The sequence below is a fragment of the Oryzias melastigma genome, linkage group LG17, assembly GCF_002922805.2.
Source record: "Oryzias melastigma strain HK-1 linkage group LG17, ASM292280v2, whole genome shotgun sequence".
Lineage (NCBI taxonomy): Eukaryota > Metazoa > Chordata > Actinopteri > Beloniformes > Adrianichthyidae > Oryzias > Oryzias melastigma.
Genome location: NC_050528.1, coordinates 10,606,915 through 10,622,880, shown reverse-complemented (window position 1 = coordinate 10,622,880; position 15,966 = coordinate 10,606,915). Strand labels below are relative to the sequence as shown.

The 15,966-nt window shown below is 39.0% G+C and overlaps 1 protein-coding gene across 2 annotated transcripts in view; it reads right to left on the bottom strand.

Annotated features, from left to right (window-relative positions):
* The window catches only part of gpc5c (glypican 5c), a 122,266-nt gene that overhangs the window by 22,245 nt on the left and 84,055 nt on the right, over positions 1 to 15,966 (bottom strand). For both annotated transcript variants that reach the window (XM_024274056.2, XM_024274057.2), the window contains 2 exons: positions 15,347 to 15,467; positions 1,267 to 1,396 (listed from right to left, as the gene is read on the bottom strand). In XM_024274056.2, coding sequence (XP_024129824.1) covers positions 1,267 to 1,396; positions 15,347 to 15,467 — 251 coding nt within the window. The remainder of the gene's footprint in view (positions 1 to 1,266; positions 1,397 to 15,346; positions 15,468 to 15,966) is intronic.

The window sequence follows — 15,966 nt, the reverse complement described above, 5'->3', positions numbered from 1 at the left end:
TAGCTTACTCCAAATTAGCCTTATAAAAACTGGGATAATGTCTTATATTGTCAAAACAGCTAGCATAATGCTAAAATATTAGCTTACTCCGAATTGGCCTAAAAACTGGAAAAAATGTCTAATTTTGCCAAAACAGTTAGCATAATGCTAAAACATTAGCTTATTCCCAATTAGCCTATAAAAACTATTTGGCCAGTATTTTAGCATATTGCTAAAACATTAGCAAAACTCTGAATTAGCCTAAAAAACATAGAAAATGTCTGAATTAGCCAAAAGCAGCTCGTATGTTTCTAAAATAAAAGCTTGACTCCAAATTACCCCAAAAAACCTACTAGTTGCTGAACATTTTAAAGTTTGAACGGTGCCTCTAGCTTAAAATATGCAGAAAGTATTGTGTGAAGCCTTCGCACAATAAGCAGCAAAAGGAGAAAATGAACACAAGGAACTGATTGAAAGCACAAAACAGTATTGTGTTCTATTTCCTGACAATTATTTCATTCTTGTTGCCTTTTATGTAGTATTCAAATTTGCAAAGGTTTGCTTTTCTTTATTTAGTGCTCAGAAAGTAAACATGTTACATTTGAGTAAATCGCTGAATCATCAGCTGGCATTTCAGCAATCTCGCTCTGGGGAAAACTAATGCAGCTCGGCTTACTCAGCTGGGATCTTATCACTTGGGGGGGGATTCATGTTTCTGTAAATAGTAGCGTCATTAGATTTACTTGCAAAAAAAATAAATGAATGAATTTTAAAGAAGTGTAGTTTTGTTTATTAATAGAAGCTTTCTTTCTCCTTCAGGTTTCTCTTCCCTCGTTCTGTCTGAAGTGGAACACAAGCTCTGGTGTATTTCAGCAACCAGGTAAGAGCTGGTTTTCTCAACTAACCGTTTTATTTTAATGTGATTTAAACCGGAAATGGGATTCTCATAAGCAGTCTGAGGGGTTACCCAAACCTGTTTTCAAAAAGAAGATTCGTCGTTGTTCAGGAGCACTTCTGCATGAAAAGAGGCTGCTCATGTGTGGTACTTATCTCTTCAAAATAGAGCAGCAGCTGGAGGAAATACAAGGTTGCATCCGAGATCATGGGAATGCAGAAATTCTGCTTTTTTTTCTGCATGCAAACCTGTAGGCTGATTTTTTTTTTTTTTCTAGATTCCCCTCGGAAGCCGGGTAATTTAAGCTCGCGTAATCGCACCCATTGGGTTTCGAGTGATATGACTGCTATTTTGTGTGTCTGAACTAATATCGGTAGCAATATAGTACTTACGGTTTCCTTCTTGACCATCTCCAGAGTTTTGGCACCCATCTTCATCATCACACTCCTCAGTGCTGCCATCCTCTTCCCCGCTGCCAAATTCTTCTAGTTCCTCCAGGTCTGGAAACCTTTCCAGAGTCTCCTATGTAAACACATAAGAGTATTTTCTATAATGTAGGCTTAAGCACTCATACGTGGAAAAACGGTCTCTAGGGGGCTTTAAACCACATCATTTTCTATTAAAGTCCTTATAGTGTCCAGAAGCAAAGTGGAAAAAGTACAAGTGCCTCATTACTGCCCTCACAGTACTTAAGAACATAAGGAGCAGCTACTGTGGATGCTGCTTGCAAAATGAAGAGGGTCAATCCATCATCTGCAGGCATCAGTTAGCAAGCCAGATGTTAAATGAACGAGGCAGCACAAACATATGTTTCCCAAATAACTTAAGAATAAACAAATGATGTTTTTTGGACTGAGCAGATGTTTGACCACAATGATTTGAGTCATTTTTTCCACTTTTTTTTTTTTTTTTAAGGTGATAACAAGGCCATTATTCGATTTTTATCATAGGGCCCTGAATTATTTTGATGTTATCAACAATGTTACATGAAAGGACATTTTCTCTAAGACTATTACTAGAACAAGGCAGCTTGAGTTATATGGTGTTACAGCACATCTATAAACGCATGGCAGAAAGGCATCCCTCATAAAATTCAAATGGGGTCTTTAAAGAACAGCAGGTAAAAACATCACTTACGGTCTATGAAAAAGACATAAAAATGATGTTATGTTTTTAGTTTTTCAAAAAATTACATTAGACAAAAGTTGCAGTAACTCATTTTCATTATAATATTGAAACGTTTTATTGTAAACACCTTTCTGGGCTTTCAAGGATGCCAAAGAGATTAAAACGACTGATCATCCGTGTAAACAAGTGGTTTCTCAAGCTGTGCAGACACACAATAGGTGATAGAAGGATGAGGATCTGGGGGAGCAGGAGGAGGTGGTGATATGGAAGATATTTCCTGTAGGGAGGGGCGAGACTGGCCGGCCTTGAAGGTGTTTACTCAGGAGCCATTGAGCCAATTCAGGGTGAGGGTGATGTGGTGGAACCAGAGGTTTAGCAGATAGAAGCAATTGGACCTGCTGAGGTTTGAAGGGGCAAAACCAAAGTGAGTTCCAGTAGTTTATGTGGGAAGGGTCCAGAATGGGAGTGGAGGCAATAAAAGAAGTGAGGGTGAGATGTTTTGTACATACACTGAAATATGTGAAACATTGGATCAATTAACAACATTTCTGTTGTTACATTTAAAATCTTTATTTTCATCACATTCCAATTTTGGGTCAATCGTTGACTCAACTAAAAAATTAAATTTGATAAAAACAAATATTTTTAAATGTGACAAACTACAGAGCTTTTGTTATTTGATTCGAGTTTTCACTTTTTTCAGTGTAGAAATATGAAGACTAGATGATGTAACTGATGTGAAAATGAAAGATTCTTGTACTGATGAGAACTTCACTCACAAATAAAAATATTAAGTCTTATTCCCCTGTACTATTAAAGGTTTTACATTTTTTACTTACTCCCAGATACCATTCTAAATGTTGAAGGTCATAGCTGAAAAATGCTGGAGCTGAAAGTTTGCTAAAATACTTGCTAAATAGCAAATTACCCTAAAAAAATGAAAAAATGTTTAATCTTACCAAAACACCTTGCATAATGCTAAAATATTAGCTAAGCTCCAAATTATCCAATAAAAAAACTGGAAAAATGTCTAATTTTACAAAAACAGCTAGCATAAGGCTAAACTTTAAATTAGCTTAAAAAACAGGAAAAATATCGAATTTTACCAAAACAGCTAGCATAATGCTAGAATATTAGCTAAAGTCCAAATTAGCCTAAAAACTGGAAAAATGTCTAATTTTACCAAAACAACTAGCATAATGCTAGAATATTAGCTATAGTCTAAATTAGCCTAAAAAACTGGAACAATGTCTAATTTTACCAAAACAACTAGCATAATGCTAAAATATAAGCTAAACTCCAAATTAGCCCAAAAAACTGGAAAAATATAAAATGTTACCAAAACAGCTAGCATAATGCTAAAATATTAGCTAAACTCCAAATTACCCTAAAAAAACTGGAAAAATGTCTAATTTTACAAAAAACAGCTAGCATAATGCTAAACTCTAAATTAGCTTAAAAAAATGGAAACATCTCAAATTTTACCAAAACAGCTAGCATAATACTAAAATATTAGCTATACTCCAAATTAGCCTAAAAAACAGGAATAATCTCTAATTTTACCAAAACAGCTAGCATAATGCTAACATATAAGCTAAACTTCAAATTAGCCCAAAGAACAGGAAAAATCTCAAATTTTACCAAAACAGCTAGCATAATACTAAAATACTAGCTATAATCGAAATTAACCTAAAAAACTGGAATAATGTCTAATTTTATCAAAACAGCTAGCATAGTGCGAAAATATTAGTTACACTCCAAATTAGCTTAAAAAATGGAATAATGTCTAATTTGACCAAAACAGCTAGCATAATGCTAAAATATTAGCTAAACTCCAAATTAGCCTAAAAACTGGAAAAATGTCTTAACTACCCAAATACAGCTAGCATGTTGCCAAAATAAAAGCTTAACTCCAAGTTACTAAATTAAGAAAGCACATTTTCAAATAAATGACAGATTTTTAGGAACTTGTCAGAGTAATTGAATGATAATTTTAATGGGCAGCAGAATTATCAATATTGTCACTGTGGCTCTAAATGTATTCACAATGCTTTCTAGCACTTTTAATACTAAGCTAATGTGGCATTAACGCAAAAATGGTATTCATAGTTGTGTTTACGTCATCTTAGATGATAAAAAAAAAAAGGTTTTCCTCAGTTTGAGTATTTGATAAGCATTTTTCTGCTCTACAAAATTCACAAAATTTGCATTATGATTTCACCCTGAGGACAAACAAACAAAAAAGGAAGTTATAAAAAGAAGTCCTCCATTTATTTATTTTTAATTATTTTAAAGGATGTTGCTGAGTTAGTGTTGAGAGGTGAAAGTTAAGTTGATGAACACTGATTATCATACCAGTTTTGTTTTTTTTTGTTTTTCTCTCTATGGTGAAGTCAAACTATTGCCTCCATGGGTGGAAAGCTGCAAATCTCTGTGGGGTAAAAACTATCCAAATTTATCTCTGTAGATGTGTGAGCTGATGGGGTGGTGAGGAGGGAAGAGACTGATTAAAAAAAAAAAAAACAACTCAGATCCAAACTATTCCCTATAAGCTTAGCCTTGAAATTACACTGGCATCCAAAGACAAATCAGACAATCAGACAAACCAAAAAGCTTTGAGTAAAATCCTTAATCATTAAATATTTTCTCGCTCTCTTCACACCGCGCCAACTAATTCCAGATCTCTTTCTTCTCCAAAGCATTCTTTAGTCTGAGTATGATGGAGCAGGTTGAAGAGTATAAAAGACCAAATTCCTGCATGTATTTGACTTCACCCCTGTCACGCCAAAACCTCGGCTCCCAGTTTTCCTTCTGAGGGAGTCTAAGAAAAGGACGTTTTTTTAGGGGTTTATATACTTGTGGAGTTTAAACAGAACAAAAGTGAAAATAAAAATTCCTTCTATCCATTGTGGGTATGTGTCTAATACTGTAGATAACTCAGTTTTAAAGTCCCACTTCAATCATATTTTGATCTATTTAAAAGTGTTCATAGTGTTCTTTAAATTATGATTATTTTAGCCCCCAAAAACAGTTGTTTTCTATGACATATGTTCTGCAGAGCGGCAGTGGTTCATTACAAATATAATAAAGAGTATGCCTGCACTGACTTCCCATCATCTCTCCAGCTAGCTTACAGCCCCTCACTCCCCAACCAACATTACCCGTACGATATTGGAGCTATCCAGTTTTGAGTCGTATGCCAGCTTATGATTAATCAAATGTATTTATTCTTTCAATCTTTTAAAGTCCACTTAGAGTTAAATATTATTTAGTTAAACTTTTGTTTCTTCCTCATCAAATGAATCATATCTTTCTGTGTGGATGTGGACTGTATCTGTGAGTCTCCAGAGTTTGCTGTTATTTTTGAGTGGGTTGGATGTTTTACGTCCCTAAATGAAACAGAGCTCAGGGTCCTTTCTTTCCAAATTATCTGGTTATTCCTTTTTTTTACTTGTTTTTTTTTTTTTTTTTTGTTCCCTCCAGAATATTGCATACTTGGAAAAAATAAGCTTTGACACCCACTGTCTGTCAGACAAAATCAAAGTAAGGAAAAAAAGCAGCAGATGCACATCTAGTGATCTTTGAACTTCAAATAATTCTGGGAAAAGTAGGCTACATTAACGTTCTCGGTAAAAGATTACATAAAACTGTTGTCAAGAGCAGCAAGGGACCTTGAGTTTGATCTAAAACAGAATAATCAAAAGATAATTACAAATGATCTGTATCTCTTGAGAAATCTTCAGGATGACATTGTTAAACCCTAAAATATTGTTCTCTCTTTATTGCCATACATAAAAAACAATGGAGCCATGAAGGAAAAAAATATATGGTCAAATGCTTTTTGTAAATATTTAGCTAAAAAAGAATATATGGTTAATAAACATAAAGATGAGCGCTTTTAATTAAAAGAGTGCAACTATTTAAAAGCGGGAATTCCGAGTCAAAATTCACACCGTTGGGATCCTGTTTCTCCTTTTCAAATTTAATTAATCTTTTGTAAACTTTTTGACATGTAAACTCTATCACACTTCTGCAATCTTGTTATCTAAACGTTCAACACGTTTTCTAGTTACATATATTTTGATGCAACAACTTAATATGTTTAATAATTTTCGCCATATTGTTGCAAAAAGATGCTAAATCAAGTGGACTGCTTCAGCGGACAAAATGGTGTCAATACATAAATGCTCTGCAGTTTAATTAAACAGAAACTCTTCAAAATCAACTTCTATAAGCAAATGCCAACACTGCCTTTTATAGCCAAATAAAACATTAAAAATACAAATGATATTAAGACTTTTCTGAGATCTTTTTTTAAATGAAAAGCTAGTCCTCCGTGCTGACAGCTACATTTGTTGGCCTTTTAGCGTCTCTGTTGAAATTTTGGTTTCCCACATGAATCTGAGTATTTCACTAAAAAGAAATGGATGAGAACATTCAGGAAAAGACATGAGTAATAGCGCAGTTGAGCCATAAATTAATTTTCTGTCAAAAGGTCTGACACACCTGCTGTTGACTGCTGGTATTAGCCTGCCAATTTAGCTAATATACTAATCAAAGCAACATTTGCAACCCACCTGTGTTTCTAATATCATCTCGTACCTCAGCAGCAACATCTTGGCAGTAGATTAGCACACCACATGGAGCAGGGCTGCGCCCACCCACAGGTGTTTGACATTTCTTACTTTTGTTTGTTCACTGAAACTAATTTAGATTTCTTTTAGGTAAAAGTGAGGACTATTTTTGAACATGATAGTTTGGGCAAAAACTTTTTGACATCCAAAATTTTAGCGACACAAGAGCAAGATGAGACGTTTGAACCTCTTTCAACAATGTATTTTCGAGCATGAGGAATGCTTATTTATGAATTACAAACTGTTGTAATTAACTAAAACAACCCTATTGAAACTACAGCAGGTTGGACACATTTGGGTCGCCTAATTTTGGTTCAGGGGCTGATCTCAGAACATGATTGCAAAATAACGTATGGTTGGACAAATTGTTATCAGTAGTTTTGTTTTTTCTCAGTTTGAAATATGCCTCAATCAACCTAGTAGCCTAATCCCTTATTATTACATTGTTACTATGTTTATTTCTTGATCTCTTGTTATTGCCGGTCTTCCGTTTCCATTGCTCCCCCTAGTGGTGAAATTGCCAGTCATTTCGTTAAAGGCCTCGTGCAGTGGCAATTTTTTTTTTTTTTAATTTAGAAAGTAAATGGAACTTGGAAAACGAATCTGATAAAAATATTCACTTAAAATGATCCAGCGCGATTTTATTGATCATTTTATGGTCGTGCACAGCTTCAAATTTGGGTGATAGGTGGTGATGGCGGGGGCTGCGCGTGACATCACTTCGGGGATCCCAGAGTGTAAACAACAATGGCGGACGGTTTGAGAAGCGACGTAGACCACGATTTAGCGGATATTTCTTTGGATGAAGGTGATGAGCCTTCATCAAACACGGGAATTTTAACGACACAGGTTCGGAGGGTGTACAGCCCTACCAGTTTGAACCGGAGGTTTCCTCATCTGAGGATACAGGGACTTCGGATGACGATGGTGAAAGCTCATACAGCGATGGCGCCGAGAAGACGATCAAACTTGACTATTTAGAGGAAGTAAAAGTCGTAATAAGGTTTCCGTAGGTGAACCTGCGGAAGGATCATTACCGGAAAAGGAAAGGCACCGCCGCGGAGCGTCCTTTGTCGTCCTCCTCCAGGGCCGAGGTGGACGGAGCCCCCCACCCCCGCCGCCCGCCTCAGCTTTAACGAGGGTCTGCTGCTGCTGCGGCGACGGGTGGGCTCGCTCCCCCGCCGCCCTCTCGGCCTCCCTCGCCTGCGCGCATCCAACCCCCGCGCGGGTCCTCTTTCCAGACAGCCGGCGGGGTCCTCCTGTGCCCCGCGCGGAGGCCACCCCCGCCGGCCTCACGGCCCCTGGAGGGAGTAAAAACCCTTCATGCGAGCTCGGCTGCCGGCGCCGGACAATCGTCCGGCGAACCCACGGCGCCCCCCAAACCCGGCCCGGGGCCTCGGAACCGCAAACCCCCCTCAGCGCGGCGCGGCGGCCTCACCCTGGCCGTCCGGCGCACGCCCGCCAGGTGCCCGTACACCCCCCGCGTTCCTCCACCGGAGGACCGGGGAGGGCTCAAAGCCTCCCCCTGACCGGGGAGCGCCCCTCTCCTTTATTGAAACTGGAAATTCATGAAAGGAGACCCCCTTCTTCGGCACATTACTGCACCCAAATACCACACTCCTATTCACCATTATCTCGTTCGAATCCCCAAATCCACGGCCGTCCAAATTCTATTATGTTAAGTAATTCCATGCCCAGAAAGTCATCACAACACTAGCGGATCTAGCTGTATGTTCCTGTACTGACGTCACACGACCTATGACCTACTTATCGGTGGCTGCAGAAAATCTGAGCGACCGCGCTATCTTTGAACGCTTGTAGAGAGAGCACGGGGCCGCGGGTGACAAAATAATTATACGGGGGTTCATTTGAGACATAAATACTAATGTTTTATTGCAGTTTGAGAAAAATCACGATTTTCACCGCACGAGGCCTTTAAAGAATCGTAACTCGCCATAGGAATGGGCTAGAAATGTGTTTTTTTTTAAACATTCTTATATGTTTTTCTCTTCATGACTGGGCCACACTAAACCATCTGGTGGCCAATGTAAGGCCCGTGGGTCGTAGAGGGATCCTGAGCTTGTTTTGTCCCAATAATCCATAACATATTTTCAGTCTAAATACCCAAAATGGCCACCGTAGCCAGGCATTATGAAATGGAAACAATGAGACACAGCGACTCACTGAAATGTGGTTGAATGAATGCAGCCTCGTTAAAGCGATTTTTTAACGTTTCACACTGTTTCCTGACAATCGATATGTCATAAACACTTGTCAGTGTACCTTAAAAGCGGTCGCCCCCTCAGCTACAGCCTTGAGTTATAAAACTTAGGTTGAATTGGAATTCTTCCCCAATCCCAACGGCTTCTCCCTACCTCTTCATTCAGCCCTCCAAACGGAGAGTTATGGACAAATAGTGTCTTCAAATTCAGACGTTACTCTCACTTGATGATGTCATCAACAGTTGTCGGCCACCGATGTAAGCGCGGAGCTGCTAGCACTTGGAAATACATAACATCATTGGGCTTATAACTTCAAAAAGGTCGTGCTAAAACAAAAACTCAATATTTACATGTAAATATAAACTTCTGTGCGCCAGAGAGCACTCGCCTAAAGAAAACCGATTTTCCTGGGCTAGCGCGGCACAGAACACCCTTGCGCTGGAGGGCTCTGCTTCTCTCCACCACGAGCGTTAGCCCTAAAAACAAACTATTCCGAACAACCCTACCACTTCACATGCCCCTACAGTTGGAGGGGTAGGGGGAAGAATTCGACTTTAAAAGGGGGAAGTAAACACCAAAAATAGAGTGTTATGCCAAGAAACATGGAAAGTAGCCTGTAGTGAAAAGGCGTTTTGTGACTCCGCTCAGACCGTCACTCCAACACCTCTGAGGTATGTTGGACATTCATGATTTCATATGTTTGGAATTCATATATTTGGGCTTAATTTTAGTTTCTTTCTAAAAACACCTTGGAACAGATAAAAAAATAAAAATGAAAAAATAATAACTATCTAATCGTTTAAATATGCTATGAAGTTTTGTTAAAATTCCAAGAAATATTGACAATAAAAAAAAGCAGTTTAGTTGTGTAATCATTCATTTAAAGGCCTTTATTGTGCATCAGAACCTTGTACCTGCCAGAGAAAAGCTCACAGAAAACAGCGAGCTACTGATGACCTTAACATGACCTTAAACTGGTTAGGATAAAACAAATATGATCTCATCTAATAATTATTTGAGCTTCATTGTAAGTGCTTTATGTGCTTTATTAAGTGTGTTTGACTGATTTTTTCTTGATAATGTTTCTTGAATAGTTAATTGTCCATTTATCAAAATGACAAAAAAGACTAAAAAAGTGTTTAATTTTTGCAAATAACTGTACAATATTATGTCAACTCATTATAGACATTTTAGGCATTAAAGTTGTGTACTAAGTGAAGCATCATTATGTTAAAATGTATCAGACTTTGTCAAAGTTTCGTACAATTCTAAGAAAATCTTCTTAGAAGAGTACAGTTATTTGCAAAAATTAAACACTTTTTAATTCTTTTTTTGTAATTTTGATAAATGGACAAATACGTAACTATTCAAGAAACATTATCAAGAAAAAATCAGTCAAACACACTTAATAAAGAACATAAAGCACTTACAATGAACCTCAAATAATTATTAGATGAGATCATATTTGTTTTATGCTAACCAGTTTAAGGTCATGTTAAGGTCATCAGTAGCTCGCTGTTTTCTGTGAGCTTTTCTCTGGCAGGTACAAGGTTCTGATGCACAATAAAGGCCTTTAAATGAATGATTACACAACTAAACTGCTCTTTTTTATTGTCAATATTTCTTGGAATTTTAACAAAACTTCATAGCATATTTATACGATTAAACATTTTTTTTTAATCTGTTCCAAAGTGTTTTTAGCCCAAATGTATGAATTCCAAACATATGAAAGCATGAATGTCCAACATACCTCAGAAGTGTTGGAGTGACGGTCTGAGCGGAGTCACAAAACGCCTTTTCACTACAGGCTACAACAAGCTGGTTGCAAACTATTGTTGATTCTTTCTGCACCATGACCTCATGTTCCACTCATGATTCAGTCAAAGTGAGGCGCTGCTGTGTTGATGGTTACACCCTGCTCCTTTCAGGTTCTGTTTGGAGCACATTGTGTGAGCTCTGGACATGTGTGTGTTTGCGTGGATAAATTCTGACTTCCTTCTGGTGAGTGATGGAGATCTTATTGAAAAATGTATGACAGTTTGTGTAATTTCTGCATTTTTTCGGTGCGTGTTCCAACAACTACTCGAGGCTGGGTCTTGTTGCTTGGAAGCGGACACATTTTGCGCATCAAAATCTTATAAAACAGAAGCACAAAAGGTCTGAAAATTGGCCTCAACGAGGTATTAATCGAGGTCACTCCTAAAAAAAAAAAAAAAAAAAAATCATCATACATTAATTAATGAAGCTTTTACAGTTCATTTTTTCCATAATATTTCAAATGTCACAGAATAAAAGATGTGATGGCCTTAAAAAAGCATAACAACCCTCTGATTTAAAAATAAATGACATTTTTTTGTAACTGTGCCATAACCTGCAAACATTTTCTTATGAAACTGAAAACGAACAATAGCACAAATATGAGAATTTTGTAGAAAATCAGCCCTGACAATCTGAGCACAGCAAGCTGGACATTTAAGCACTTAATTATGATGGTTAAAAAAAAAAAGTCCTAAACTGAAATTACAGTCTGGGTTCATGAGGTTTGGTTGCCAAGTGAACAGAGAGCCCTGGGCAGTGAGACTTGTTGCTGTATTGTTGCCACAGCAGCAGCACAGAGAGGCAGAGCTCCTGTGAAGACTAGCTCCATCATCCTCTTCAAGTGGAAAGAATCTGTCCCCTTCCTGTGACAGGCTGCCAACTCAGCCCAGGCTCTTTCTTCATCCCTGGACTCTACTAACTCTTTAAAGCTCAAATCCCTTCACACTGCTGAAGCCACGGCCAAATCATAAGCCTGTATTCTTAATAAGCCTATTGTTTATTTCTGCTAAACAGCAAATAATAGTACAAGGCTGTGCGGAGGCCGATAGGGTGGAGGACTGACTGGATGCACAGCAGGGATGGATTCTGGCCAGGCTGTTGGTCAAAGGAGACAGTACAGCAGTGGTCAGCCTCATCAATCAAAAGTGTAACCGGCTTCCCTTAAAGCTACACGTTTCTAAAACTCTTGTTAACGCGCACAAGTGTCACAGCAACAACCGTAAAGACAAAAATACACCCACGGAATACTGGGGGGGTTTATTCACAGCGGGGCAACATGTTCCAGCTGACTTTACATTTTAGGAGCAAACTGAAAAATGAGCTGGACTAGATAATCACACGAAAACAAATAAAAAAGAACCACACCCAAAAACAGCTGGACACATGGCCTGAACTCAAAGATCCACTTTGAAACATTTATGGCTCACATTTGCACTATTTACAGCCGGAGAGAAGCAGAGAAGTAAAAAGGATAGTTAAAGGAGTTACACGGGGGTGGGTCGTAACTTGGCCGAGTCACTTAACAAGAGCATTTTATCAGAGGCCAAGACATTTAGGCTTGTCTTGCGCATACGTGTCTCCTTTATTGATTCACCTTATAAATTTTTTTTCAAGGACTTTATAGTTTTGTAAGTCTATCTTCAGTGTGGAAAAAATATCTGTGATGGAGGAAATCAAACTTTCCCTGCATAAATCAAACAGTGCTGCTAGAACTGGTGGTTTAAAGAGAGAAAAAATGGAATAATCTTAAAGATTTTTACACTCTTTCCTAACTGAACAATCGTTCTGATCTTTAAGGGGTTTAGTTTGATTGAAAATAATTACACAGATGACAAGAGAGTAAAGGGTTTCACCAAAATGTCCATAAAAGACCAACATGTGCTTGAATGAATTGACCTCATGGACAGACTGTACTAACCTGGATAAACACTTTCTCCCTTTTTTCTAAACATTTAGTTCTAATCAGAGGAAAAGGAAACCTGTTTTTTGCTGGCTGTTCCCATCAAATCACGGGTCCCCAACCTCCGGGCCGCAAACCGAACCGGTTCAGTATCGGGACGTGGAGCACACACCAGGTCCCCACTCGTTTGGATCCAGTACCCCGTCTGGTACCGGTTTGTGTTCTGTAGTGCATTTGGTACCGGTTCGCGTCCAGCACTGTATCTGGTACTGGTTCAGGTCCAGTACTATGTCTGGTACTGGTTTAGGTCCAGTACCGGTTCTGGTCCAGTACTATGTCTGGTACCTGTTCAGGTCCAGTACTGTGTCTGGTACCGGTTCTGGTCCAGTACCGTGTCTGATACTGATTTAGGTCCAGTACCGGTTCTGGTCCAGTACTATGTCTGGTACCTGTTCAGGTCCAGTACCATGTCTGGCACCAGGTGAAGTCCAGTATCGTGTCTTGTACTGCTTCTGGTACTGGTTCAGGTCCAGTACCGGTTCAAGTATTGGTTCAGGTCCAGTATCGCGTCTGGTACTGCGTCTGGTACCGGTTCTGGTCCAGTACCGTGTCTGATACTGGTTTAGGTCCAGTACCGGTTCTGGTCCAGTACTATATCTGGTACTTGTTCAGGTCCAGTACCATGTCTGGTACCGGGTGAAGTCCAGTATTGTGTCTGGTACTCCGTCTGGTACCGGTTCAGGTCCAGTACAGCGTCTGGTAGTGCGTCCGGTACCGGTTCAGGTCCAGTACTGTGTCTGGTACTGCATCTGGTACTGGTTCAGGTCCGGTACAGCTTCTGGTAGTGCGTCTGGTACCGGTTCAGGTCCAGTACTGCGTCTGGTACTGCATCTGGTACCGGTTCAGGTCCGGTACAGCTTCTGGTAGTGCGTCCGGTTATGGTTCAGGTCCAGTCCCTCCTTGCTAAGGGTTGCCTAACCAAAGCTACCTAAAGATAACAAACAAACAAAGCCCACAAACTAAGACTACCAAAGTCCAACTCCCAACTGAAATAACAAAACTCAGCAGTGTAAGACAACTGAGGAAGAAAAAAAATAAAACATACCAGCACAATTCAAAGTAAAACCCAAATGCTACACAGCCTGCAGCCTGTCTGCCTTGGTGAGGCCTCCTCTGTCTTAAGTAACCAGCAGGTGCCAATTAAGGCACACTGGCCACACCTACCAGGTGAGCAGAAGGACTGAATGGAAAAAGGTCCAGCAGCAGCAGGATGCAACAAAGAGGAAAGGGGAAATGCAAGTTGGATGGAAAATGCCACAGAGACTCAAGAACCTTCAAGCAAATGTGACTTTTCTATATTGCCAGATTCTCTTTCAATCTGGACCAAAAAAAATAGTTTAAATGGATCTTTGCAGTGAATCCAATGCTTGGCTATCAAAAATGCTAAAGTGTCAAAGATATTAGATTGTCAGGGGGGAGGGGCCACCGGCATAAAAAAAAAAACAACTTTCATCCCTGGTTCTAATACGACATTGACCACAAATCTAGAAACAAAAACGTTTTCTCTGAAGTAGATGTTGGAGTATTTTTAACCCAGGTTTGGTAACAGCCTCTTGTCTCAGAGAGCTAGTTAATACCTCAAAAGGCTCATCTTTTGAAAAGAACACACCGTCAGCACATCTCCTCCCATAAAAAGTTAAAATGTAAGAAGACATGAAAAGAATAGCAAGGTAGAGAAATGTAGGTGTGCTACATTGAAAATAGGGAGATTGCCTTAAAGCCTGTCAGATGCCTTTTGAGCATGAAATGGTATTAACCTATTTAAAGAGGATCTCCTTCTGAACAACACCACTTTGATCTTTATGAATTCATATGGAGAGGGATCGGGGCTCGCAACAGTCAGGTGGTTTGGGCAGTTCGGAAACATACAGCAGCAGGAAGTGACGATCGGCGTCCGTGACATCGTGAAGAACCAGCCCTTCCAATCTTCACTGTTTTCCTATTTCAAGATAGACTTTAAAAACCCTGTAAATGTCAACAGGGTATCGGCTCAACTTTGCATAGTTTCCATGACAACGGGGGACTTGACAGTTACCGTGCACAATGGGATGTCAAGCTCTAAGTAAAATTATCTTTACCTGTCTGGGTAGATGAGTTGCTGGGTTGGCTGAGTAACACATAAAGGGTAAAGTTTGTTTGATGATTTTGGTATCTAAACATGTAGAGAGGCTGAAAACCCAACCAGATATCGAGTTAAAAGAAAAAGATGGCTGATGTACTATCTATAGGCATAATTTTCAGGGCAATAAAAGGGCAGGGAGGCAAAGGGAACCAAATCCTGCTTCGTTTGTCTCTTGAAATGGCCTCTAGGGACAGTCTGAAAGGGCCCTTTTCTTCTCGGTTCTTTTCAGGTTTAAACCCCTATCTACATGACAAATAGTGTCACTTTGAAGCTGCTTGTGTCATCTATGCCTATGTGTCACTCATTCTTGACCTTTTGCTCCTGCCTCTCATCTTTCTTTTTCCTTTTTTTGGGTTTCCACATCAATTCGCTTTTTTTCTCACCATCTTTTTTATTCATCTTTGATATCTGCCTTCACACACAACACACACAAAAAGGGGAGATAGCAAGGATGCCACTATGGGTGATATTTGCAGAGGATTTAAACCAAATAAAAACACAATTGCAAAAACACAAAGAAATCAGTTTAAGTCTTTTAAAGTGTAAAAAAGGCTGTGGAAGAAGTAAATTGTGGTGAGGACTCCTTACCTGGTTGAAATGTTCCAACCTTTCCTTGACCTCCACCACTCTGGGGTCCATGCTGCGAACTTTGAACTCTGGGTTTTGCCGTTGGCCATAAAGACCAGGTTCTGCGACTTTGCTCACATAGCTAGAAGGGGAAAAATGGTGGAATTTTAGTTTTGTAACATATTCTGACATCTCCATGTTACACCATTATTTCATGGCAAATTTCTTGGATTGTTTTTTTTTACTTTTTTAAAAATTGCTAAGAAATTCTAAGTTTATTTAAAATAAATATAAATTATATATTACACATTTATTGTTTCACTCCTGTAAGTACACACACACACACACATATATATATATATATTATACATAAGGGACACACTAACTGATATCTTGTGAAATGATAAAAAACAGTTACTGTCTGGTACGCTCCAGTTAATATTTGGTGAGCACCACTTAGTATCTTGTGCTCACCAGAAGGTTAGTATCTTGTGCTTGCCAGATAGTTGTATTTGGTACTCACTGGATACTAACTAGTGATCAAGTTGAATAACAAAAAAGTTACTATCTGGTGCACACCAGATAGTTAATATCTGTTGCACACTAGATACTAACTGGTACGCACCAGTTAAATAAAAAAA